The sequence below is a fragment of the Rhinopithecus bieti genome, unplaced genomic scaffold (genome assembly GCF_001698545.2).
Source record: "Rhinopithecus bieti isolate Rb0 unplaced genomic scaffold, ASM169854v2 scaffold_4911, whole genome shotgun sequence".
Classification (NCBI taxonomy): Eukaryota; Metazoa; Chordata; class Mammalia; order Primates; family Cercopithecidae; genus Rhinopithecus; species Rhinopithecus bieti.
In genome coordinates, this window is record NW_016804526.1 from 67,378 (window position 1) to 94,290 (window position 26,913).

A 26,913-nucleotide genomic window follows, 5' to 3' on the forward strand; every position below is an offset into this window, starting at 1 on the left:
AAAAAAAAAAAAAATAAGAGGGCCGGGCACGGTGGCTCATGCCTGTAATCCCAGCGCTTTGGGAGGCCGAGGTGAGTGGATCACAGGTCAGGAGATTGAGACCATCCTGGCTAGCACGGTGAAACCCCATCTCTACTAAAATACAAAAAATTAGCCGGGTGTGGTGGTGGGCACCTGTAGTCCCAGCTACTCGGGAGGCTGAGGCAGGAGAATGGCGTGAACCCAGGAGGCGGAGCTTGCAGTGAGCCGAGATTGTGCCACTGCACTCTAGCCTGGGCAGCAGAGTGAGACTCTGTCTCAAAAAAAAAAAAAAAAAAAAAAAAAAACCAACGAAAATGACCTGGAATTAGACAGTGTTGATGGTTGCCTAACTTTGTGAGTTTACTAAAAACCACTAATTGTACACTTTTAAAAGATGACTTTGATGTTATGTGAGTTATAGCTCAATTAAAAAATGGTGCTGAAACAAAGATTCTGAACCATATTACTTTTCTATTACTACCCTAACAAATTAACACAAATTTAACAGCTTAAAATAGCACCCATTTAATATCCCACAGGTTCTGTGCATCAGAACCACCACAGGGTGGTTCAGCTAGGTCTCTGCTTAGAGTCTCACAAGGCCAATCAAGGTGGCAGCAGGGCTACATTCCTTTCTAGAGGTGCTAGGGGAACATCTGTTTCCAGGCACATTCAGATTGTTCCAGAATTCAGTTGCATGTGGCTGTAGGACTGAGGTCCCCCATTTCTTTGCTGGCTCACGCTCTCTCTCTCTACCTCTTAGTACCATCCTGGTAGTAAATGCCATTAATGTATTTGACAAGAAGTCTGTCATTAGCATGCTTCCCCGGAGATTTGATTAGATTGTGTCTTTCTGGAAGTGACTAGCAAGAGAAAATCAATTGCAAGCCTTCTGTTAATGCTTCTTTCCCAGGTTTAAGTCTCTTAGAGCCCTTTCCTGAAATGTGGAAATAAATTTTATCATCTCCAAATATATTTAAATCAGACTGTTATCTGTAGAAGCTCCTTCTCTTTTATTCTTGATTGATTAAAACAAACAAACAAAAAAAAAACTAGGTAATTTTTCCTGCACCATATTCTAAATTTATCTGATCATTTCTTCATTTAACGTCGTTTACCTTGTTTCTCTTTCTTTTTTTTCCCCCTGTAACCCGGTCATTAATCTGTGCTCATTGAGGCAGAGAGGTTTAAATAGATTGAGATTCAAATTTTCTTTTTTTTTTTTTGAGACAGCATCTCACTCTGTTGCCCAGGCTGGGTGCAGTGGCATGGTCTCGGCTCACTGCAACCTCTGGCTCCCGGGTTTAAGCGATTCTCCTGTCTCAGCCTCCTGAGTAACTGGGACTACAGGCGCCTGCCACCTCGCCCAACTAATTTTTGTGTTTTTAGTAGAGATGGGGTTTCACCATGTTGGCTGGGCTGGTCTCAAACTTCTGACCTCAAGTGATCTGCCCACCTCAGCCTCCCTAAAGTGCTGGGATTACAGGCGTGATCCACCGCACTTTGCCTCAAATTTTTTTAGAAATGAATCTTTCATAAGTATTGTGTGCTTCTGTGTTGGACGTGGCACATGTGTTTGCTTATTTTACTTTTAGGGATAGGGAGATAGAGTTTGGATCATGTCACACCCTCTATCACGTATCCCCGTCAACCCATCAGCTTTTTACTCTGTTAGCATTTACTAATGATCCTTGCCTAGAGTCATTATTTGGGGTTGCCAAATGGTGTCTTTCTAATTCTGCCATTTATAGATTAGTTTTTTTAAAAGTTGTGTATGTAGGCATAAACTTTTTGTATTTGTTTTAGTTACTGTACACAGCTTTATTTGGGATAAGGTTAAGATTCTTATATTTCTTTATTTTCTTTGCTATGCCAGTGAGGAAAGCCAGGGACAAATAGCTTTAAATTCTTCTTATACAGGCAAAATTGTGACAAGAGAGTGCAAATGATTTACTTAGAACCCTTTTTTTTTTTTTGAGATAACAAGCTAGTGACTTTCCTGAATTAAATTTGTAAGTTTCTGAAAATGTAGCTGATTTCATATGCTGTGTTTTCCATTCTGTATGGTTCATCTTACCTGCCTGATTCTTTTATAGTTTCTTTTAAAAGTGATTTATACTGCTGGTAATTAACATATTTGGTTATTCTTTACTTTTAGATTCGAATGAAAGGATCCCTTCCTTCACTGAGTCCTTTTCCTCAGTCATTACTTAATTACTGTAAAGGAGGTATTGTATGCTTTAGACCTGGAGCAGCTGGAGACCATAAACTTGATGAAGTTTCCATTAGAGCAATAGGTTTGTCCAAATGAACTGCTTGCTCAGACATTAGGCCTAAGTATGAATAATGGTATGAATTTTTCATTTGATTTGGGAAAGTATTGACTCTTCAAAGTACAGTATGCTCTATGATGTTTTACTTTGTGTTCACAAGTAAATATTGCACTTTTAACAGCTATGTGTATACATATATGATATATATGATAGTAAGTCAAATTTATTATATAAACAAATTGTGATACCTGTTACCTTATATCATGCTTCATTATTAAACTGAATTTTTTTGTTTGTTTGTTTTGTTTTTGTTTTTTTTTTTGAGACGGAGTCTTGCGCTGTCTCCCAGGCTGGAGTGCAGTGGTGTGCTCTTGGCTCACTGCAAGCTCCGCCTCCCAGGTTCACGCCAGTCTCCTGCCTCAGCCTTCTGAGTAGCTGGGACTACAGGTGCCCGTCACCACGCCCGGCTAATTTTTTGTATTTTTGGTAGAGATGGGGTTTCACTGTGTTAGCCAGGATGGTCTTGATCTCCTGACCTCGTGATCCACCCGCCTCGGCCTCCCAAAGTGCTGGGATTACAGGTGTGAGCCACCGCGCCCGGCCTTTTTTTTTTTTTTTAAAGACAGAATCTGGCTCTGTTGCCCGGTCTGGAGTGCAGTGGTATGATCTCAACTCACTGCAACACACCTCCTGGGCTCAACCCATCCTCCCGCCTCAGCCTCCTGATTAGCTGGGATGACAAGTGCACACCACCACACCCAGCTAATTTTTGTATTTTTTGTAGACACAGGGTTTTGCCATGTTGCCCAGGCTGATCTTGAACTCCTCAGCTCAAGCAGTCTACCCGCCTTGGCCTCCCAAAGTGTTGGGATTGCAGGCATGGGTCATTGTGCCTGACCTAAATTAATTTCTTAATTCCTGGTCTATGTCCAATTATTTGTGTAACAAGTTTAAAAAGAAGTAAAACTTTAGATATCATTTCACTCTTTTCTCCTTAATCATTCCTTAATCCTAATCAGTTCTATTTATATTAAATCAGTTCTATTTATATTAAGCCCTGATCTTATCTTTAGACTTTGATTAAAATGTTTACTTTAAAGCCGGGCACAGTGGTGTAATCCCAGGTACTTGGGAGGCTTGAGGTGGGAGGTTGCTTGAGCCTGGGAGTTTGAGGCTGTTGTGTGCAATGATTGTACCCGTGAATAGCCACCGCACTCCAGCCTGGGCAACATAGTAAGACCCTGTCCCGAAAAAAAAAAAAAGTTTTTTTTTTTTTTTTTTTTGACATGGAGTCTAGCTCTGTCGCCCAGGCTGGAGTGCAGTGGCGCGATCTCCACTTGCTGCAAGCTCCGCCTCCCGGGTTCACGCAATTCTCCTGCCTCAGCCTCCCGAGTAGCTGAGACTACAGGTGCCCGCCACCATGCCCGGCTAATTTTTTTGTATTTTTTTAGTAGAGATGGGGTTTCACCATGTTAGCCAGGATGATCTTGATCTCCTGACCTCGTGATCCGCCCACCTCGGCCTCCCAAAGTACTGGGATTATAGGCGTGAGTCAAAAAAATGTTTATTCTTAACTCACTCACCCTTAGTATAATCTTACATGTCCTGGGGCTCAGATTGTCTGTTTTTCCAAATGAAATGGCGTTGAAATGTTTCTTGATTGCTTCTTTCTCTCACACTGTCATGAGCTTAGTTTCATAGACTCTTCATTCACCGTTACAAAAGGGCCAGGCAGTGTCATATTGGAAAAGTATATATCAATCTCATTTCATTTCTTAAAAAATCTAGGTCTGTAAGAAGTGAGTTAATTCACAAAATCCAGTTAAAAGAATATTTTGCTCATAAATAGGGACATAGTCCTTTGAAGTGACTTAAATAAAGAGTTTTGAACATATATTTTTTAATATTTTTCATTTTGATCCTGAGTTCTATTAATTATTATTTTGTTTGGATTGGTCTCTGATTGTTGGAGTGATTTTGTCTAGATTAAAGGTTCCTTTTCTGGGTGGGCCAGGGCTCCACGCCTGGTAATCCCAGCATTTTGGAGGACAAGTCGTCGGATCACAACGTCCAGGAGTTCGAGACCCAGCTGGCCAGCATGGTAAAACCCTGTCTCTTACTAAAAGATAAAAAAAAAATTAGCGGAGTGGTGGTGTGTACCCTGTAATCCCAGCTAATCAGGAAGGCTGAGCAGGAGAATCACTTGAACCTGGGGATGGAGGTTGGAAGTGAGCCAAGATTGCACCATTGCGCTCCAGCCTGGGCAACAGGACGAGACAGACGTCGTCAAAAAAAAAAAAAAAAAGATTCCTTTCTGGCCAGGTGCAGTGGCTTATGCCTGGTAATCTCAGTACTTTGGGAGGTCCAAAGGCAGGAGGATTCCTGTGCCCAGGATTTCTAGGCTGCCAGTGAGCTATGATCTTGCTACTGATTTCCAGCCTGGGCGGTCAGAGCGAGACTCTGTTTTTAAAAAAAAAAGAAAAAAAAAATAGGCCAGGCGCGGTGGCTCAAGCCTGATCCAGCAGCATTTGGGAGGCCAGGTGGGCGGTCATGAGGTCAGGAGTCGAGACCATCCTGCTAACATGGTGAAACCTGTCTCTACTAAAATACAAAAAACTAGCCGGGCCGAGTGGCGGGCACCTGTAGTCCCAGCTACTTGGGAGGCCTGATGGCAGGAGAATGGCGTAAACCCGGAGGCGGAGCTCGCAGTGAGCTGATATCCGGACCCACTGCACTCGGCCTGTGGGGCAACGACCAAGACTCTGTCTCAAAAAAAAAAAAATTAAAATTAAATTAAAAAGTAAAAAAAAAAACGAGGTTTGTTGCCTAGTTTGTTACCTAAAATAGTAGATTTTAACTTTGAATTTTATTTATTTATTTTTGAGATGGAGTCTCATTCTGTCACTCCGACTAGAGTGCAGTGGCATAATCTTGGCTTACTGTAACCTCCACCTCCTGCGTTCAAGTGATTCTCCTGCCTCAGTCTTCCGAGTAGCTGGGGCTACAGATACCCGCTCCTGCGCCTGGCTGATTTTTGTATTTTTAGTAGACATGGCGTTTTGCCATGTTGACTAGGCCAGTCTCGAACTCCTGACCTCAGGTAATCCACCTGCCTCAGCCTCCGAAAGTGCTGGGATTACAGGTGTGAGCTACCATGCCTGGCCCAGGATTTCACACTGTTTTGAAGATTTTTTTATTACAGAAAATTTAAACCAAAGTAGACATTTATAAGCACTCGAGTACCTCTCACACGCTTACAACAATTGTCAATGCCTCAAAGCAGATCTGAGTATATCATAAGTATGATAAGTAGTTCAGTATATGTAGTGAACAGATGAGGTTTTTTGTTTGTTTGTTTGTTTGTTGTTGTTGTTGTTGTTTGAGACGGAGTCTTGCTCTGTCGCCCAGGCTGGAGTTCAATGGCATGGCACAATCTCAGCTCACTACAGCCTCTGCCTCCGGGTTCAAGCAGTTCTCCTGCCTCAGTCTCCTGGGTAGTTGGGATTACAGATGCGGGCCACTACACCCAGCTAATTTTTGTATTTTTTAGTAGGATGGGGTTTCACCATGTTGGTCAGGCTGGTCTTGAATTCCTGACCTCGTGATCCGTCCGCCTCGGCCTCCCAAAGTGCTGGGATTACAGGCGTGAGCCACTGTGCCTGGCCCAGATGAGGTAGTTTTTAAAACCATAATTCTATTATCATGACTGACAAAATGGACAATAAATCTTTAATATCATATATAGTCAGGCCTGCTTAGTGATAGGGATACATCCTAAGAAATGTGTCATTAGACAATTTTGTTGTGTGATCATAGGGTATACTTAGACAAAAATAGCGTAGTACACACTGAGGCTATGTGATATGGCCTTCTGCTTCTAGGCTACAAACCTGTACAAAAGGATTGCTTGAGCCTAGGAGTTCAAGGCCATTGTGTGCAATGATTGCACCTGTCAATAGCCACTGCACTCCAGCATAGGCAACATAGTGAGACCCTGTCTCTAAAAAGAAGTGTTGCCATATTGAATACTGCAGTACTGAATACAGAATGTGACTACACTGAATACTGTAGGCAGTTTTAACACAATGGTAAGTATTTATATATATAAACATATCTAAACATTGAAAAGGTACAGTAAAAATACAGTATAAAAGATTGTAAAAAATGGTAAGTGTGGGGCACTTACCATGAATGGAGCTTACAGGACTGGAAGTTTTTACCCCAGGGGAGTCACTGAGTGGGTGGTGAGTTGATTTAAAGGCCTCGGACATTACTATACACTACTGTAGACTTTGTAAACACTGTACACTTAGGCTATACTAAATTTATTAAAAATATTTTCCTCCATAATAAATTAACCATAGTTTATTGTAATGTTTTTATTTTATGAACTTAAAAAAATTAAAACCTTTTTGACTCTTGTAATCATACTTGGCTTAAGAGACATACAGTGGCGGCCGGGCGCAGTGGCTCAAGCCTGTAATCCCAGCACTTTGGGAGGCTGAGACGGGTGGATCACGAGGTCAGGAGATCGAGACCATCCTGGCTAACACGGTGAAACCCCGTCTCTACTAAAAAAATACAAAAACTAGCCGGGCGAGGTGGCGGGCGCCTGTAGTCCCAGCTACTCAGGAGGCTGAGGCGGGAGAATGGCGGGAACCCGGGAGGTGGAGCTTGCAGTGAGCTGAGATCCGGCCACTGCACTCCAGCCTGGGTGATAGAGCGAGACTCCATCTCAAAAAAAAAAAAAAAAAGACATACAGTGGCATAATCATAGTTCACTGCAACCTCAAAGTCCTGAGCTCAAAGGATTCTCCAACCTCAGTCGTTGAGTACTGGGACTACAGACATGAGCCACTGTACCAGCTAATTTATTTTTTAGTTTTTGTAGAGATGGAGTCTCTGTTACCCAGACTGGAGTGCAGTGGTGCCATCTTGGCTCACTGCAGCCTCTGCCTCCTGGGTTCAGGCATTTTTCCTGCCTCAGCCTCCTGAGTAGCTGGCACAACAGGCGTGTACCACCATACCTGATTAATTTTTGTATTTTTAGTAGAGGCGGAGTTTCACCACGTTGCCCAGGCTGGTCTTGCCCTCCTGAGCTCAAGCAATCCGCCTGCTTCTGCCTCCCAAAGTCCTGGGTTTACAGGTGTGAGCAACTGCACCTGGCCTAATTTTTTTAATTTATAAAATGGAGACATAGTCTTACTATGTTGCCCAGGCTGGTCTCAAACTTCTGGGCTCAATCGATCCTCCCACCTCAGCTTGCCAAAATGCTAGGATGACAGGTGTGAGCTACTGCGCTCGGCCAAGATTTTTTCTATTGAAAAATTTTGAAGTTTATTTTTTACTCTTTAAATTTTTTTTTTCTTTAAACTAAGACACAACATATACATTAGTCTAGGCCTACATAGGGTCAGGATCATCAATATCTCTGTCCTTCACTTCCTGTTCTCCTGGAAGGTCTTCAGGGGCAATACCATGCTTGGAGCTTTAATGAACTACCTTTACTCTTACTGTGTGCAGTGCACTCTTCTTTTCTTTTTCTTTGTTTTTGGAGACAGAGTCTCAGCCTGTCACCCAGGATGGAGTGCAATGGTGTGATCTTGGCTCACTGCAGTCTCCACCTTCCCGGTTCAAGTGATTCTCCTACCTCAGCCTCCCGAGTAGCTGGGATTACAGGTGCACACCACCACGCCCAGCTAATTTTTGTATTTTTAGTAGAGACAGGGTTTCACCAGGTTGACCAGGCTGGTCTCGAACTCCTGACCTCAGGTGATACACCCACCTCGTCCTCCCAAAATGCTGGGATTACAGGCGTGAGCCACTGCGCCCAGCCGCAATGCATTCTTGATATATTCTATTGTATTCTAGTTTTAAAAGATGATTGAGACTCACTGAATTGATTTTATAGCCTAGTAATTAATAATAGGTTGTAATCCACAGTCTGAAAAACACAGATAAGGAGTGTTTTTAGATGAGTCACTGTTTAGTATGCTGCTGCACTGTATCTTGCTAGTTCTTGGCCTTAGTTCTATCCCAGCTTGCCTGTGAAATATGAAATAATGAAACACATCTGTCAGTAATGATGCCTTTCTCAAAAGATTGGGCCATGCTCCCCTGGCAGAATCTATGAGAATCTGATGTGTGGGGTGGGCTGTAGTGTGAAAATGCTCATTGGAGACCCCAATAGTCCCCCTGGGGCCATGTACCCACCATCCTCTCTCACTATTGGGATGAAGAGAATGTGTAGAAGACCTGCTTTCTGCTCACTTTCTATAATGTCAAACTGTTCTTTTGACTTTGTAATATTTATTTTAAAAACATACTAAATAGCTCCCTAAAGAAAATGAACATACTGACTACTAATATAAAAGTCAGTTTATTGTAAAAATAAGGCTTATTTAAAAAATTAAGGCATAGGCTGGGTGCGGTGGCTTATACCTGTAATCCAAGACAGGTGGATTACCTGAAGTCAGGAGTTGGAGACCAGCCTGGCCACATGGTGAAACCCTGTCTCTACTAAAAATACGAAATTAACCAGGTATGGTGGCACATGCCTTGTAGTCCCAGCTATTTTGGAGTCTGAGACCGGAGAATTGCTTAAACCTGGGAGGTGGAGGCTGCAGTAAGCCAAGATCGTACCACTGCACTCCAGCTTGGGCAAGACAGAGCAAGACTCCGTCTCAAAAATAATAATAATAAGTAAAAAATAAATAAAAATAAATAAGGCATAAATGAATGACTGTTAAATTTTAGAGTATTATCTTTCTTTTCCAAAGGAAAAGTTCCTATATTTTTCTTTTTCCAGAGACAGTCTTGCTGTTGTGCTGCTAGAAACAAGTGTGTGCAAGTGTCTTTTTCATATAATGATTTCTTTTCCTCTGGGTAGATACCCAGTAGTGGGATTGTTTGGATCAAATGGTGGATCTACTTTTAGTTTTTTAAGGACTCTTCACACTGTTTTCCATAGTGGTTGTACTAGTTTACGTTTTCACCAGCAGTGTAAAAGTGTTTCCTTTTCACCACGTCCATACCAATATGGAGACTGGTCTCAAACTCCTCAGCTCAAACGATCCTCCCACCTCAGGTTTCCAAGTAGCTGGGAGACAAAGTCTTGCTCTGTCTACAAAGCCTACATCACACCGTTGAAAAGGTCCTATTAATCATAGAACAGTAGGGTAGAGAGATGGTTTTCACTTAATTGGTCACATGTTAACTATAATAGAAATTTAAGATTAGCAGAAGAGTGAAAACTAGTTTTGATAGCTGGATTGTGAGCCCGTGCATTGTTTATAGTTAAATCCTGATGCTCCATACAATGGAACACCGTATCGGCAATAAGAAGACTCAGTATATGAAAAGCACGTGAAAAGATATCTAAGACATAGTAGGTGAAAAAAAAGCTGGTTGCAAAGCAGCAAACATAGTATGATTTTATATATCTTTGTGTACTTGTATTGCTTCTGATAAATTATTTACTATTAGAAATTGTTTTAGTATTAAAATGTTTAAACATAAATGAATATCAGTAAGTGACTTTTAAGTCAGTCTCCATGATTTTAGATAAGGACTTTTATATAAATTTACAATGCATGTGTTCATTTTATAATTAATGAAATAAAGACCTTTACTTTGAAAAAAATGACCAGCAGAGGTGGAGTTGTTATAATATTAATGTACATACTCATATAATTTTCTTTCATATCTGTATTCCTGCTTTAGGTTGCTTCAGAGAACTTTGTGCTCTGTGTTGGATGCTGCATGTCCGTGATAAGTTATCCCTTAGTTGCAGGCAATATCAGAAAGCAAGAGAAAATGTAAAGGGAGAAAAGGTATTTACCAGGGCAAAAATAAGAAAAATGAACACACATTACTTGGGAAATTATTGTTTAAAAGAAGATTTTATTGTTTGCAGCAAAACTTTCTTTTGAACTCATTCTGGTCTACCATCTAAACTAAAAAAGAAATGAATGTTTTTCAATATCCTTTTAGGACCTTGAAGTGGAGTTTGATTCTTGTATGATTGAGCACTGTCTTAGTGCGGTGGAATGGGCTTATAGAATGCTGCCTTTCTCTCGGTTCTTTAATATGGAAGAACTTATTCAGGATATAATTTTGAGCCTTATTGGAGAACTGCCACCAATCAGAAAGGTAATGTGCTTGTAGGTGAAAGTAAACTACATCAGAAGCAGGGACTTCAAAAGATTTTTATTTAATTTTAATTAAGGATGATACTGCCTTTCTTTGGCTTATTTCACTTAGCATAATATCTTCTGGGTTCAGAAAGATAAATACTGTAGGACCTCACTTATGTGTGGAATATAAAAATTTTGAACTCACAGAAGCAGAGAGTGGAATGGTGGTTGCCAGAGGTTGGGGATGTGGTGGAAATGGGGAGATCTTGGTCAAAGGGTACAACCTTTCAGTTATAAGATGAATTAAGTTCTAGGGATCCAATGTACAATGTAGTGACTATAGTTAATCGTAGTGTATTGTTTACCTGAAATTTGATAAGGGAGGATATTACAATAGTAACTGTGTGTATTAATGGATGTGCTAATTAATTTGACTGTGGAAATCACAGAATGTATACGTATATTAAATCATCACATTGTACACCTTGAATATACACACGTTTTGTCAATTACGTGTTTTAAAATAAAAAAGTAAGTTGATACGGAACTCCTATTAGCAGACTCATGCTCAGGGAGAGGCTGTGACCTGACCTCAAAAGATTAGTAAGAAATATGCATTTATATTTTTAGTTAAAATAAAATATTTGTGGAATGGAAGAAAAAAGAATGTTGGTTCTCATAAAACTTAAAAAAATTTTTTTCTGAAGGTAGCAGAAATTTTCGTGAAAGCATTTCCCTATCCTGAGGATGTGAGGGTTCCTTTAAGAGACAAATATCACTCTCTTCACCAGAGACTCAGACACTGTGTTGTGAAAGGTATTATTTGTTGTTTCTCAGATAGCTAATAGATAAATTGTGGAAGATTCCCTTTTTGTTTTGAAAATATTTATTTACTGTTGCTTATGTGTCTATGCATTTCTGCCTCTTCCTCAAGATAGGAGTATGAGAAGGTAGAAACATTTTTCCATTGCAGAAAGACTAATGTCTTGCTTTGGAACCAGATGGAGCTGACTTCGGCTCATGGCTCTGTCAGTCAGTAAGTGTGTGACCTTAGGCAAGTTGCTCAGTCTCTCTGAGCCTCATATCTTTATTTGTTAAGTGGGCCTAGTATTACCTGCTTTATGATGTGTATTCAGAGAGGATTAAATAAGATAATATAAAATGAGCATATAGTGCTTTGTATATTGCAAGTATTTGTTGAAAACAAGTAATTTTCCTTTCCCTTTATGGTTATTTATGCTTCTAATTTTGTTCTTCAAAATTAGAATACACACATTTCTTATTGGGGTAAAATACATATAATATAAAATTTGCCATTTTAGTCATTTAAAATACACAATTCATTGACATTAAGTACATTTACAACGTTGTGGAATTTTTAAAGAATTAAAATTACCCTGCTTTTTAGAACTATAATTCAGTATTTAAGTCCAGGTATGTCCAGTGATTTTGTATTATTCTATTAATATATTGTATTTGTGATTTGTCTTTTTCTTAATACTTTTTTTGACATCCTTTAAAATATTCTGTTTATGTATTAAATACTATTTTAAAATTTTCTATAGGCAGCCTTGAAAACCTTCCCTTCTATTGTTTCCTATTACTTGTAGTAAGAAAAATGTCCTTGATTTTTTTGACTAGAATTATACTCATTTTATCTTATTCTCTACTATGTGAGAATGGAAAAAACATTGGTTATTCTTTTTATTAAATATAATTATCCTTCTGAGTTTTAAAACAGTTAAATCACCTAAAGTTTTTTTTTCCAGGGCATACTGTTTCTTCATCAGGTCTAGGTTCTATCTCTTTTATTGTGTTCTTTAATGGACCTTCTTTAGCTTCTGCAGCTCTACTTTAAAATAACTTTCCAGTAAATACTGAAAAAAACACGACCTGTAAGAATGTGGAAATAAGTCATGAGTTAGGTTTCTTGTCCCCAGGAGGGACCAGAGTTGGGTCTCCGTATGTCTCGAATTGAAACATTTTAATGAACACTAAGACTTTTTATTCTTTTCTTTCCAGGTCCCCAGACTGAAGAAATGATGTCTGTTGTCATGCATTCTATCCAGAAAGTGAGGGTGAAAGCTCTAAAACGTGTACAGAGAAATATAGGCTCTTTTGAATTGAATATATGGGAACCAATTGAAGAAGAGAAACCAGATGAGGTGCCAGGTTTTGACAGATTTTCCCTGGGGACTAGTTTGAGCAGAAGTACACTCACAGAACTGGGGAATTCTGTGGTTCACAGTGATGCAGATACGGCAGATACATTCTCTGAAGCTTTGTCGGTTGAAGAAAAAAGTAGGATAAATATCTATCAAAGGTACAATTGAGATCTTTTAATAACAGGCATTTGCTTCCTTTGAAAAGTAGCTTTCAGGCATCTGATGAGCTGATTTCTAGTCCCAGCAACCCTCACAGATTGCACTATTAATAATATGAATGATAAGTGCCACCCCCTCCACTCATAAGAATATTAGGAGTATAAAATGAGACTGTACATTTGAAAATTTACTTTAAGTATTATTGATATATGAAACAATTTTGCCATCTGAAATTATAAAATCAGAGGAGTAGATGAAATTCTACGTTTCACTGGAGGACTTTCAGGTTTTTTTTTAGTAATCTTTAGACTTAAATAGTTTTGGGTTACTGAGTTAGCCATATTATTTTAAGGAAAATTTTCCTTATATTTCCTTAATATTTTTAAGGGAAATATTTCAGGGAAGGAAATTGCCTCAATCAGAAGGGATGGGATGCTTTCAGCCCAGGTGGCCAATACCTGTTATCTTACTGAGGGAACTAAGGATCTGTGTTCTGCCCTAAGAACCACGTTGAGAAGAAACATTTAAAAGGAATTGTGGTTGGGCAGTTAAGGTATCTGCCTAACTGGTTTCATAGCAGCTAAAAGTGTTTAGAAAAAGTTCCTAATTTTGTGTGGTAAAACATAAAAGGACAGTCTTGCTTGTTACACTTGGTGTTAGGGGAGCTGAGTGGGCAGATGCAAGAAAAGAAATCCTAAATTTTGTTGTGTATCAGTGGCTTGGAGGTTTTGTTGACTTTGTATTCCTAAAATCTGACCCATTAGAGGACTATTTTTTTTTTACCCACAGAAAAATCATTCATGTTCTTTTATAGTGAAATTTCTGTGGACACATTTTAATCTCTTCTAATACAAATTTTCCCTTTTGATATTAATTTTTTTTGATCTCGTAGAAATGTTCCACTCTTGAAAACACTTACAAATCATTTAGTCCCACTCCCTCATTTGAAATATATGTAATCAAGGCACACAAAATATACATGACTTAATCATTGGAGAGAATTTTTCATGTCAATTCTAATATCAGTTTTAGTGATTAAATGATCTTTAATTCTGTCTTATTTTATTTTATTTTTTTGCTGTAGAAATGCCCCAAATCACATGGAATTAACATCGATTGGTAAGCCCACTGATAAAAAGAAAATGTGTAATCAGAAAGAAAATCCTACAAAGAAAGAAGATCATGAAAAGTTATCACAAAATACACTTCCTGTAATAGGTGTTTGGGAATTTGAACGTGATGATGATGAATATATTAAATTCCTTGATCTCTTTTTGAGTTACATTCTTGAAAGAGACCTACCTTATTCCAGGGATGCTGGAATTCCATTTCTAACCAGTTTTCTGGAACGCTTAGAGAACATGAACTTAATTCTTTACTTTTGATGTACATACAACATTAAAACGACGTCAGAGCAAAACTAAAAGCCAGAATGTGTTTAGAGCTGGTTCTTGCTTTGTTGTTGCTCCTGAGTCCTATGAATCAGAAAAATCATCCTCTTTAAATGATGAAGATAGCATGCATTTAGAAAACCAGGAACTTTCATCATCGGTACGGGTTAATCAAGGGATCAAACCTTTTTTAGAATATCCTTTGAATGAAGTCAATAAGAATGAACGAATGAGTGGATTATTTGGTTTAAAACAAAAGTCAATTTACAGAATACAAGATGACACTAGAGAAAAATGTCTAATCCAGAGATCATCAAACAACATTTTTTGGACTCCCAAGTCCATTAAAACTAGAAGATGTGTTTTCAAAGCTATTGAGTGCGATGATATTAACCCTCAAGAAGATCTTCCTTTAGCACTAAACACATTTGGCAGTATAGGAAGACTGCTGGAATGGATGATAAGGTGGTCTAATAGAAGACTACTCTGTGATTCTGGTATAACTGAGTCGTCCTCTGAGTACAGTCCAGTAATTCGTGTAAAGACCTCTACAGCTGCCATTCTTACATCATTATGGCTTTTGGAACAACCCTATTTTGCTACATATAAGGCAAAAAATGCCATTATTCAGGTAAGCATATCAATTGTTCATTACATACAAATGAGAATTCTCATTTTTGATTAAAACTATGTTTACATTTCCCATCTATTGAAGAATCATTAAATAATAGAAAATTAATGACAATGTTGATTATAATCAGTATCTCCTATTTTTTTTCTTCTACTGGTTCCTTTAATTCTTAACAATAGTTAAAGTGAAAGTGCTTTTCAGAGAGGCTGTGAGGTTTTGAAGTTTTGTGTGTATTTATAAAAAAGAAAAAAGGAAAGGAGATAATTTTAGTGATATTACAAGTGGTATTACAGTTATATTATTTCTTTTTTCGGTTTCAGGTTTTGGTTCAGAAGAAGGACGAGGTAGCTCTCTAGTTTTAATTACTGATGTCTCATCAAGTCCATTAGTGGATTGTTTTTCTTATACTCTCAGGCCAGAAGAAGTTGAAGAATCAAACTCAGAAAGGCAGATGGGAGTCAGTAGAGGAGTTAGTGTTTAATTAACTATTCTTTTTTCCCTAGTCAATGGCAAGTGCCTTTATTCCAAAGTAGTTTATTCTAGGCTGGAGGATGTGTGTGTGTGTGTGTGTGTGTGTGAATTTGTTTTCTTTTATTTCTTATTTATTTTTTGAGACAGAGTCTTGCTTTTTTTTTTTTTTTTTTTGAGATGACGTCTCACTCTGTCACCCAGGCTGGAGTACAGTAGCATGATCTCAGCTCACTGCAACCTCTGCCTCCTGGATTCAAGCAATTCTCCTGCCTCAGCCTTGCGAGTAGCTGGGACTACAGGTGCGCGCCACCACGCCTGACTAATTTTTGTATTTTTTAGTAGAGACGGGGTTTCACTGTATTCGCCAGGCTGGTCTTGAACTCCTGACCTCGTGATCCACCCGCCTCGGCCTCCCAAAGTGCTGGGATTACAGGTGTGAGCCACTGCTCCTGGTTCAGAGTCTTGCTTTATCACCTAGGCTGGAGTGCAGTCTTAGGATCAGAGCTGCCTGTAGCCTTGACCTTCTGGGCTCAAGTGATCCTTCCACCTGAATCTGCCAAGCAGCTAGGACCACAGGCTCATGCCACTATGCCTGGCTAATTTTTAAATTTTTTGTAGAAACAGAATTTCCCTGTGTTACCCAAGCTGGTTTCAGACTCCTGGGCTCAAGTGATCTTCCTACCTCAGCCTCTCAAAATGTTGGGATTACAGGCGTAAGCCACCATACCAGTCCTCTTTTTTTTTCCTTGAGATTGGTTTCTGTTATCATAAGGTATACAGTTTATATGATACTGTGATATTTGTCATCCTTGAAATTTGTATTTCTAGGTAATGTATATGGAAATTTTAATTGAGACAAAAGGGATACGTACCTTGTGTTTTTAGCTGCATGTATTTTTGTTTACTATGTCATTTTGAAATAACTACTGAATGTCTTTATGATATAGCAAAAGGAATGAAATGAGAATATTATAACTTTTTTTGCCACTGTTTCGTGGCCTGAAGACAATGACAATTTCCCTTGCAAATGTGTAAGGCTGATTTCTTTTGAATACTATTTAGGTAGTCAGATTTGCTTTTTCCAATTAGAATAAAGACTTGATCATTGCTTCAGCAACAAATATTGAGTTGTAGAAATGCAGTAAATATTTGATAAATGAATAAGAGGATTATTCAGAATTCCTGTAGAAAGAATGAATAATTTTAAAATATTTTGAAAAATAAAGGGTTCAATAAATACTAAATACTGTAAATGGTTTGCTTTAGGTGGTAGAGAATCATGACACTGGATGTCAGATTGTACCCAGTATTGAGAGGGAGAGCAAATCAGATGCTGGCAGTTCAGTTGCAGTAGCAACTCCAGGTGGAACAGAGGAAAGAAATGGTCAGAATAAATCTTGTCAAAATATCTTGAAGTAAGTTGCTGATTATACTCTTCTTTTCAGTATAAGACACCTGGTTTGATGGCCTTTGGGCTTAAAGGGAAGACTCAAACCCTTGAAAGTTAAAGGAATGAGCATTTTTTGAAGTAGAGGAACAGGCAGTGAGCTTTCTGAGGTGCTTTAACAATTCATTGCAAATTGTATTTTTTCTCTCTTGGTCTAGCTTATATTTTCTGAGAGAGCAATTAATTCATCCTGAGAGATTCCTTTATCAATTTATTTCCCATATCAGAAGTTGAACTAATCCTTTCATCCATTTTTATATATGAAGCAATGCTAGGAGTAACATAGCTTTGAATCCCAAGGCAAAAGCCATTATAGCATGAATAGTCCTTTGTGAGAATGATAATTGTAGATAAGTTGAAATTATTCCAATCATTTGAATAAATAAAAACTAGGATGTTTAGTTATTTACTGAACAATCCTTTTTTTTTTTTTGAGACGGAGTTTCACTTTCACCCTCGTTGCCCAGGCTGGAGTGCAATGGCATAATCTCAGCTCACCGCAACCTCCGCCACCCAGATTCAAGCAATTCTCCTGCCTCAGCCTCCCTAGTAACTGGGCTTATAGGCATGTGCCACCACTCCCAGCTAATTTTGTATTTTTGGTAGAGATGGGGTTTCTCCATGTTGGTCAGGCTAGTCTCGAACTACCAACCTCAGGTAATCCACCCGCCTCGGCCTCCCAACGTGCTGGTATTACAGGCATGAGCCACCGCACCCGGCCTACTGAACAATCTTTAACTGAGCTTCTATGTATCAGAATTTTTTTAAGAAAGATTTTATAAATATGAAACCAGAGTTTGTTCTTTGTTTTTAAAAAACTGAATTAAGTCGAGATTGTGCCATTGCACTCCAGTCTGGGCGGCAGAGCGAGACTCCATCTCAAAAAAAAAACAAAACAAAACTGAATTAAATGTAAAGTAGCTCTTTATCTCTAAGAATAGTTGTAATTTTAGTTGCTGCATTTTTTTCAGTAGAATGCCAACTGAAGCAAAAAATCCTGATATAAAAGAAATCAATGTTGAGATTATTTCCGTCATTCATAATACTAAAAAAGAATTTATAGATATTGATGAGAATCTTTTAGAAGTACAAGCATTTACAGAAGAGAAAATGGATATGCACATATCAGACTATGAAGGTCAGTTTATTTAGATAATCTTTTTTTGGCTTTATTAATTTGAAATTGGTAAATAATATGGTAAATAATATTATCTGAGATAACTTATTTAGTCTTCCACCTAAGTGTGTTTACAGGAGCCTAAAATAAAAAATTAAGAGAATTAAATATTTATGAAACATTGAACATATTAACTCTAATTTTGGTTTTGATAAAACCAAGAAGATCTAAGGTCTATTTTTATGTTGGTGCTCTTTTACAATTGTTGGGCCTGTTGTGCTACTTATGTAATAATTATGGTCTCTTAATTTCTGTGAAGCAACTCTACAAACCTCTCCCCAGCAGTCTTCCTTAAAACAGAAACTCTCAGAGCACTACATGGAGTTAAACATACTGAATAATAAGGCCTCTCAAGGCTCATCTGGGATTTTGCTGATGAAGACGGAATAGACTCCAGGTGTTTTCAAAGACTGTCTTTATAAAAAGGATAGAAAATATTTCTGTCATTATATTGTTTCTGGTAATATTCCCTGAGCCCCCTAAAAAGTCAATAGTTTAATTTTTTTAATGATCAGTTTTCTCTTCATCTTCACTCATCGCTAGAAGACATTGAAGAATCTGTTGGAGGTTTCAGAAGTCCCAATGTTGCCATTTGCAAGATGACTTTACCACAGCAGTTAGAAGAAGTAAGTCAATAAATAGTGGATACAATTATTCATCTTTCATTTTGTGTAGTGTTTAAATTATACATGTTTTTATTCATTGTTATTAAATATATCAAAGCAAGGCTAGCTCTTAAAAATGCACTATGGGTTGTAGAATATAGCCATGCTGTGTGACATTTTCTTTCCCTGAAATTCTAGTACAGTGTAGTAACGTGTCCAATAATTTCAGGCAATGAAATTTTCATGCCATAAACTGCTTCAGCAAATTTATTTAATCAAGAGTAGCAAACGTGTCCTTTATTTAAAAAGTATGGAAGTATGGCCAAGCATGGCAACTGATACCTGTAATCCCTGCACTTTGGGAGGCTGAGGCGGGAGGATTGCTTGAGCCCAGGAGTTTTGGACCAGCCTGCTCAAGAGAACAAGACTCCATCTCTACGAAAAATTAAAAAATAGCCAGGCATGGTGGCATGCACCTGTAATAGTCTCAGCTACTTGGAAGGCTGAGGTGGGAGGATCATTTGACTCCAGGAGTTTGAGACTGTAGTGAGCTGTATTGTGCTAGTACATTCCAGCCTGGGCAACAGAGTGAGACCCTGTCTTTAAAAAAAAAAATTAAAAGTATATTTCAGCTGCACTTTTATACATATATATGCTTTTGGTATTATTTTCTCAAAACTCTATACGTTGAATTTCCAGGGGGAACATAGACATTTCCAATTATTGTAACAGTTCTGTTTTTCTTTTGAGATGAGGGTCTTGCTCTTTTGCCCAAGCTGGAGTGCAGTGGCATGATCGTGGCTCACTGCAGCCTGGAATTCCTGGAATAAAGTCATCCTCTTGCCTCAGCCTCCCAAGTAGCTGGGTCCTACTATAGGTGCGCATCACTATGCCCAGCTAATTTTTTAAAAAAACATTTTTATGTAGAGACTTGGCCTTGCTATGTTGCTTAGACTGGTCCTGAACTCCTAGCCTCAGCCTCTCAAAGTGCTGAAATTACAGGTGTGAGCCACTGTGCCCTATCTGTTGTAACAGTTCTTTTTTATTATTATTTTTATGTTTGAGACAGTCTTGCTCTGTTGCCCAGGCTGAAGTGTAGTGGTGTGATCTTGGCTAACTGCAGCTTCAGCCTCCCAGGTTCAAGCAATTCTGCCTCAGCCTCCCGAGTAGCTGGGACTACAGGCATGCGGCACCATGCCTGACTAATTTTTTGTAATTTTTGTTGGCCAGGCTGATCTTGACCTCCTGACCTCAAGTGACCTCAAGTGATCCACCTGCCTTGTAGCAATTCTTTTAAAAAGGATTCATTTTTCCTGGTTTTATAGTTGTTTTTGCAGGGAAATGAATAATCATGTAGTGTTAGGTGTATATAATTTACAGTGTGTTAGTCTATTGACACAGTCTTGTCTTTGTAACTTAGCATGCTCAGTAGCCCAGTGTGACAGACTGGAGGCAGTTCACACAGTATAAATATTTGGTCAGAGCAGGACTGGGAGTACATTTTACTGTGTGATTTCTCACTTGCTTGTAGACTGTTGTTACTCTGGTTAAGTGGCTAATATGAGACTGAAAATACTCAAGACAGTAATACCTATTTGTTTTACATGTTTTCTTTTTGCATACTATTAATTTTAAAAGGAGTTCACAGAAGAGGTTCAGTGTCAAAGGGAAGAACCCTTGGAGACAAATATGGAGGAAAAATCTACTGAACAGAAAGGGTAAGGGGGAAAAAAGTATGACAGTGATTGTCTCTGGTTACTTCAGTGAAGCTTTCAGCTTTTTTCCTTCATAATTTACAATACATGATTTAGGGTGGTATTGTGTATCTACTGAAACTGTAACTTCAGCTTATAGTTATGGTAAAATGATTTTTGGTAAGAGTTATACTTCTGTGTATTGATAGAGCGAAATAAATAATGATCTCTAAAATGCCTTTTGTTCTCTCATCACTATCAGCCTTATCAAAATAAAGCTGTAAATGGGCCAAAGCTTATTTAGCTGCTAAGTAGGGAACCACTTTTCATACTTATTCCATATTTATTGAATCAAATAAAGAACGATTATGAATTATTTTATGTATGTATAAAATCTTTCACTATCGTGATGATTACTATGCACTATTCATTAGGGCTATGATGTACACTTACACTGCCGGCTAGCTTATTGCTTCAAGGAGAGTTGAAGGCAGTTTTCATGTATTACAGTTTGGACATGATTTCTAAATCTTTAGAATTTTAGAAGTTCTAGAATTTTAGAATTCCCTTAGATAAGAAAGGCAACATGGCCAGGCGCGGTGGCTCATGCCTGTAATCTCAGCATTTTGGGAGGCCGAGGCGGGTGGATCATGAGATCAAGAGATCGAGACCGTCCTGGCTAACACAGTGAAACCCTGTCTCTACTAAAAATATAAAAAACTAGCTGGACATGGTGGCGGGCGCCTATAGTTCCAGCTACACGGGAGGCTGAGGCAGGAAAATGGTGTGAACCGGGGAGGTGGAGCTTGCAGTGAGCCGAGATCCTGCCACTGCACTCCAGCCTGAGCGACAGAGCGAGACTCCATTTCAAAAAAAAAAAAAAAAAAGGCAACATTATTAGATTTTCTTTTTCTTTTCAGTATACAAATTTTGTTAGGTTTTCTGTGGACAATTACAAAGAATATATTTAATACTATGTGCCTTTACAAGTAATTAGGTACTTCCATTCATAAAAATGATTCCTTAGGAAAATTACCCAAGAAAAGAGAGAGAGAAGACAAATACTAAACTTTACAGTTTATTTTTTCTTGTTTTTTTTTTTTTGTTTGTTTGTTTTTTTTGGAAACAGGGTCTTGCTCTGTTGCCCAGGGTAGAGTACAGTGGTGCAATCTTGGCTCACTGCAACCTCCACCTCCCAGGATCAAGCCGTCCTCCTGCCCCAGCCTCCTGAGTAGCTGGGACTGCAGGTGCGCACCTCCACGCCTAGTTAATTTTTTTGTATTTCTCGTAGAGATGGGATTCACCATGTCACCCAGGCTGGTCTCAAACTCCTGAGCTCAGGAGATACATCTGCCTCGGCCTCCCACAGTGCTGGGATCACAGGCGTGAGCCACCATGCCCGGCCTCTTTACAGTTTCAAATGTGACAGTGGGCTCTAGTGTTCTGAGCAAAATGTCTGCCTCTTCTATAGGTGAAATTTGGGTCTTAGCTAACCTCATGTCCCCTCATTTTGAGTTCTGTTGTTTTCATTGCTGAGCAGTCAGCAGTATTTAAGTGGTGTTTTAAGTCACCCAGACATATTTTTTTTGCTTTTGCTTAGGTCTGTTACTAATTGCTATGGAGACAAATGTAAACAGATTGTAATTATGAGCTAAACATTATAGACGATTAGAGGATGTTTAGACTCTTAGATGGCTGAGCACAGGTAACTCGTACCTTAGATAATGCAAAGAATATCTTGCTTCCTAATCACCTATTAATTTTTATTGATAGTATGATCGAAGCCTTTTCACATGCTGAGCATACCACTCCTCAATCAACTCAAGTAGATACAAGTTCGGACATTTCTAGGTAAGAAGTTTTACCTACTATACCATTTAAAAATAGTTGTGTTTTACAAATCAGAGTGAAAATATGCCACTCTGAAACAATTGTTGCATTTTGACTAAAAACTAAGAAAATAAAAGCAACATAAAACACTGAAAGAGCAGCATAAGCATGCATATCTGACATCTTTCATTACTGAGTTTCCACTAGCGATTGTATTTTAAAGTTATACAGGAACTATGTTAGAACAGTCTTTTCTGAAAAAAAGTAGTGATATATTATTGAAAGATGAAGTTGTTGCTCATTTTCAGCTTCTAAGTGATTTCTTACAGAGTTTGAAATGCTTTTAATTCTCTCATAGAACAGATTCATCCAGTTCTTTTGAACAGAGTGCTTAGTGTTTAGAAGTCTTGCTGAAATAGGAGGAAAATATAGCACAGCTTTACCTCAGAAAAAAATTTTCATAGTTAGAATCAATCTCCTTGAGACCTGTTGAAAGCAAAGCCCAGTAAAGTTGTTTTAAAATGGGCAAATCTGTTTGTGCAAGGAGACCGTCACAAAATATTGTTGCATCTGCATGAGTGCTCACACCCATGTCCGGCCCTTTCGTTGCACTCAGTTTAAAGAGCTTCTGAGACTGGGCTGGGCTGTGCACGTCCAGCTGTACCTACAGCTCAGTTTACCCCTACACCTGCCCCTACTGTCCCAAGGCCTTCTTGAGTGCTAGTGACTTGTGCAAGCATGAATGCACCCACCCTGTGCCCAAGGGGACCTCTACAGCCCTGGAGCCCCTTGTGGCTTTACTAGGAATGCCTGAAGAGGGGCCAGCCTGAAACCCATGCCCTCTTCCATCACACTTCAGGAACCCAGTCCCCACAGGGTGCCTTCTCAACCTTCTTTGGCTCCAGCTCACTCTTTAGATTCCAGATCCCTGTCACTGTGCAACTAACTCACTCATCACCCAGCTAAGAAAGCTGGGGACAGTGGAGGCTGGTAGCAGCTGTGAGAAACATGATTCTCAAGGAGCAACACTCAAAGCTTTCACTTTGGCAAAAAAAGAAAAGGCAGATCAATTGTAATGCCTATTTTTTGTGAATTTGCCAAATAAAACTTTTTATTAGGTGTGTTAGATGCTCAATAAAAGGCAAATATTATTGCCAAATGGGAATGAGTGTAAACCTAAATAAGTCTATATGAAATTTAATATATTCTTTTCTTTTTTGGAAATAATGATCTATTTGTATCTGATAATTGCCTGCTCCGTTGCTTAGTTTATAAAACGTAGAAAACTTTGAGTATCTGCTATGTTTGAGGGATCATTTCCCAACAGTCATTCTGTTAAAAAAAAAAAAAAAAAAAACAGCTAAACACCTTGTTTTGATCCTTAATTTTGTTTGTAAATAAGCATTTTATTAGGGTTTATGATACATTTAAACTCTGAGGTTTGCTTGGAAATGAAATGTTCACAGTACTGTTGTTTCACATTTAATGATAATAAACGGTAGTTTTCTCTACTGATCCTAGAATTAAATTTTTTAATCCTATTTTTTCCCTAGTTTTCTTAACTCTATGCTAGATCATTGATTTTAGTCAAAAACGTATTTCTAAACAAAAGTACAAATTATGAAGTCTATACAGTTAGTCAGAATGATTCCACAGGTCTCAAATTCAGTTGTCCACAGGGACGAGGCAAGTAAAACACATGTCAGCTCTTGGGTTTGCAACACCCTGTGAAGGAGCTCATCACTGACTAGACAGTCCCTTAATAAAGATGAAAATTGAGCTCATGACGAATGTGTCTGGGGGCTGACGGGCACTAGAGAGAAAGGCTTTAGGGTTTAAATTTCTGGAAAACTACCAGAATAACCTCTAAATTGGAAGACAAAAGTGGGATCAAAATATTCAGATCATAGATATTCAGTTTGTTTTTTGTCAATTAATGCATGTTTTTTATTTAAATGCTTTCCACGTAGTGCACAGATTTCTACATATAAAGACAAATCTTCCTCAGTTCCACCTCTGATAATATCAAATGGAGTCAGTGTTGCTTCACAACCACCTGTTGTACCACCTCAGAAGACCCAGAGAAATGAATGCAGGGCTCAGTTACCAGATTGTTCAGAGTCCGTTAGGCAGATGCTCCAAGATGAAATGTTTAAATTAGTTCAGGTAAGCACATCTCTATATAAGTAAATCTACACATAGTGTACATGTAGGGTTTTAAAATATTAACAGATTTCCAGAAATTGACAAGTTAAAATTATATCACAAGCATTTCTCTGCTTTGGGTACTTTTCATTCAAATGTTTGTAACTGGTTGGGCTCAATGGCTCACATTTGTAATCCCAGCACTTTGGGAGGTCAAGGTAGGAGGACTGCTTGAGGCCAGGAGTTTGAAATCAGCTTGGGCAACATAATGAGACCGCCAACTCTACTAGGAAAAAAAAGTTCATAACTCTAAGGCCTAGAGTCCAGGCTAAGCTACCTACTTCTCACAATGACTTCTTCTTACTGAGCTCTTTGGGATGCAGCTGCTTACAAAAATGAGGTGGGGAGTAATCAAACCAGATCAGTGGGCTCCTACTCAGAAGTATCCAAGGCTTATTTTCCAGCTGACACTATCACATATTTCTTATCCATATTTCTTGTGCTTGAGTTGAAACTGTCAACTGCATTTCAAATTACTGTTCACTTTGACTTTCATCATACCTGGCTATCCTTTTTTTCTGTTTACCAACAATGGTTGATTATTTACCTTTTTAGAAACATTAGTTTCCCTCAGATCTAAACCTCTGCTCATTTGTCCTGCATTCACTTCCATATCCTTTTATGTGATGTAATACACCATCATATTGATGATTCTCGGCACTAATTTTCTTTTTAAAAATTTTTTATTAATTTTTATTTTTTGAGACAGAGTCTAACTCTGTCGTCCAGGCTGGAGTGCAGTTGCGCGATCTTGGCTCACTGCAACCTCTGCCTCCCAGGTTCAAGCGTCTCCTGCCTCAGACTCCTGAGTAGCTGGGATTATAGGCATGCGCCACCTTGCCTGGCTAATTTTTATATTTTTAGTAGAGATGGAGTTTCACCATGTTGGCGGGGCTGGTCTCAAACTCCTGACCTCAGGTGATCTGCCCACCTTGGCCTCCCAAAGTGCTAGGGTTACAGGTGTGAGCCACCGCACCGGCTGTACTAATGTTCTCTTTGAACTTATGGGCCTTGATGAGAATAGTTGTTCAGCATGTCCCCCTGTCCCATGAAACTTACTGAAACTGATTTTATTCTTATTCTCCCTAGTCCCTTCTTTTCTTTTTCTGTTTAGTAGCACCACCTATTCTACCAGTTTAATGTTTTAGAGCCATCTCTCAAACTGTTAGATGGATTACTTGGGGACTTTACTGGTCACTGTCCTATATATTTAACAAGTTCTCCAGATAATTCTGATGCACACAAAAGATTAAGAATCACTATCTTCAAAAGTCATCTTTGCCTTCTTTCACAACCCTTACCCAGTGTTTTATTATGCCCTCTTGAATTTTTTGCCGATACTATATGTCAGTATAGTCACTTGCTATTTCTATAGCAGTGGGTAACCTTAGATTCTTAGTTTCATACTTCTATTGTCGTCTATTTGCATTTTCTAGGATACTTTCTTCAGGTATTATTTTAATAATATTAGTCACCTGTTTAAAAATCTTCAGTAAACTTCAGGAATTTGTATAATATATGGTATCAATCTTGTTTTAAAAATATAAAGAAGACAGGCTCTTTATATTTTTAAATTTTGTAAGAGGTGGCTCACACCTGTAATCCTAGTGCTTTGGGTGGCTGAGGTGGGAGGATTGCTTGAGGCTAGGAGTTTGAGACCAGCCTGGGCAACATAGCAAGACCTCATCTCTACAAAACAAACAAACAAACAAACAAAACACCCAAAAAGCAAACCATTATCCAGGCATAGTAGCACATGCCTATAGTCTCAGCTACTCGGCAGGCTGAGGTGGGAGGATGCTTTGAACCCAGGAGTTTGAGGTTACAGTGGGCTGTGATCAGTCCACTGCACTCCAGCCTGGGTACCATGGTGAGACCTTTTCTTTTAGATAGAATAGATAGATAGATAGATAGATAGATAGATAGATAGATAGATAGAAAGCAAGATAAAGGAAATATACTAAAATGTCAATGCTCATTATTTTTGAGGGTAGGATTATGAATGATACTTATTTTATTTTTAAAATTTCTGTTTTTTCCTGTGTGTATTTGCTTTAGAATAATTAAAAGAAAACTGCATTTTTTAAAACCTGCACTGTTTCCCTATTGGTTTGTTCTATCAAATGCAAATTTTTCTGTTGGCCTTCAAAAACTTCACTCTGAAGTCTTTACCTTCCCTCCTTTCCTGCCTTACTTTCACAAGTTTAGTGGTTCTCAAAGTATGATGCCTGGACGAGTAGTATCAGCATCACTTAGACTTTGGAAATACAAATTCTCAGGCCCCGATCCTAGACCCGTTGAATCAGAAACTTTGGATAGGGATCAGCAAAGTGGTTCAAGTCCTCCAGGTAATTCTGGTGCATGCCGAAGTTTGAGAACTTCCGGACTAGCCTATCTTTTCATTATCCCTGCTGTAAATCTCCTGTTCCTGCTAAGCCAATGTCTGTGCTAGTGCTTCCCAAGATTTTCTGGACATTGAAATAACCTGGTCGTCTTAATGAATACAGATGCTGGTTCCCATCCCCAGACATTGCGATGCTATTGATAGGGGGCGACCTGGTCGTCGGGACTTACAGATACTTCTCAGGTGATTGTAATGTGCAGCATAGTTTGGGGACAACTGGTGTCTGACTTTTCTTTCACCTAATCAGCCTTTCCAAGGGAATTCCTTGCTCTTCACCTGTGTACTGCTTTCTGCTCATTCCTGAA

At 38.7% G+C, this 26,913-nt stretch overlaps 1 protein-coding gene across 1 annotated transcript in view; it reads left to right on the forward strand.

The window, feature by feature from the left end:
* CPLANE1 (ciliogenesis and planar polarity effector complex subunit 1) overlaps positions 1-26,913 on the forward strand; it is a 155,968-nt gene that overhangs the window by 63,025 nt on the left and 66,030 nt on the right. The window contains 14 exon segments of the mRNA XM_017868905.1: positions 2,180-2,318; positions 10,017-10,126; positions 10,287-10,445; positions 11,137-11,245; positions 12,452-12,752; positions 13,838-14,088; positions 14,091-14,129; positions 14,132-14,775; positions 16,513-16,661; positions 17,665-17,831; positions 18,414-18,496; positions 20,114-20,193; positions 21,943-22,020; positions 23,970-24,165. Of these exon segments, the coding sequence (XP_017724394.1) occupies positions 2,180-2,318; positions 10,017-10,126; positions 10,287-10,445; positions 11,137-11,245; positions 12,452-12,752; positions 13,838-14,088; positions 14,091-14,129; positions 14,132-14,775; positions 16,513-16,661; positions 17,665-17,831; positions 18,414-18,496; positions 20,114-20,193; positions 21,943-22,020; positions 23,970-24,165 (2,505 nt within the window).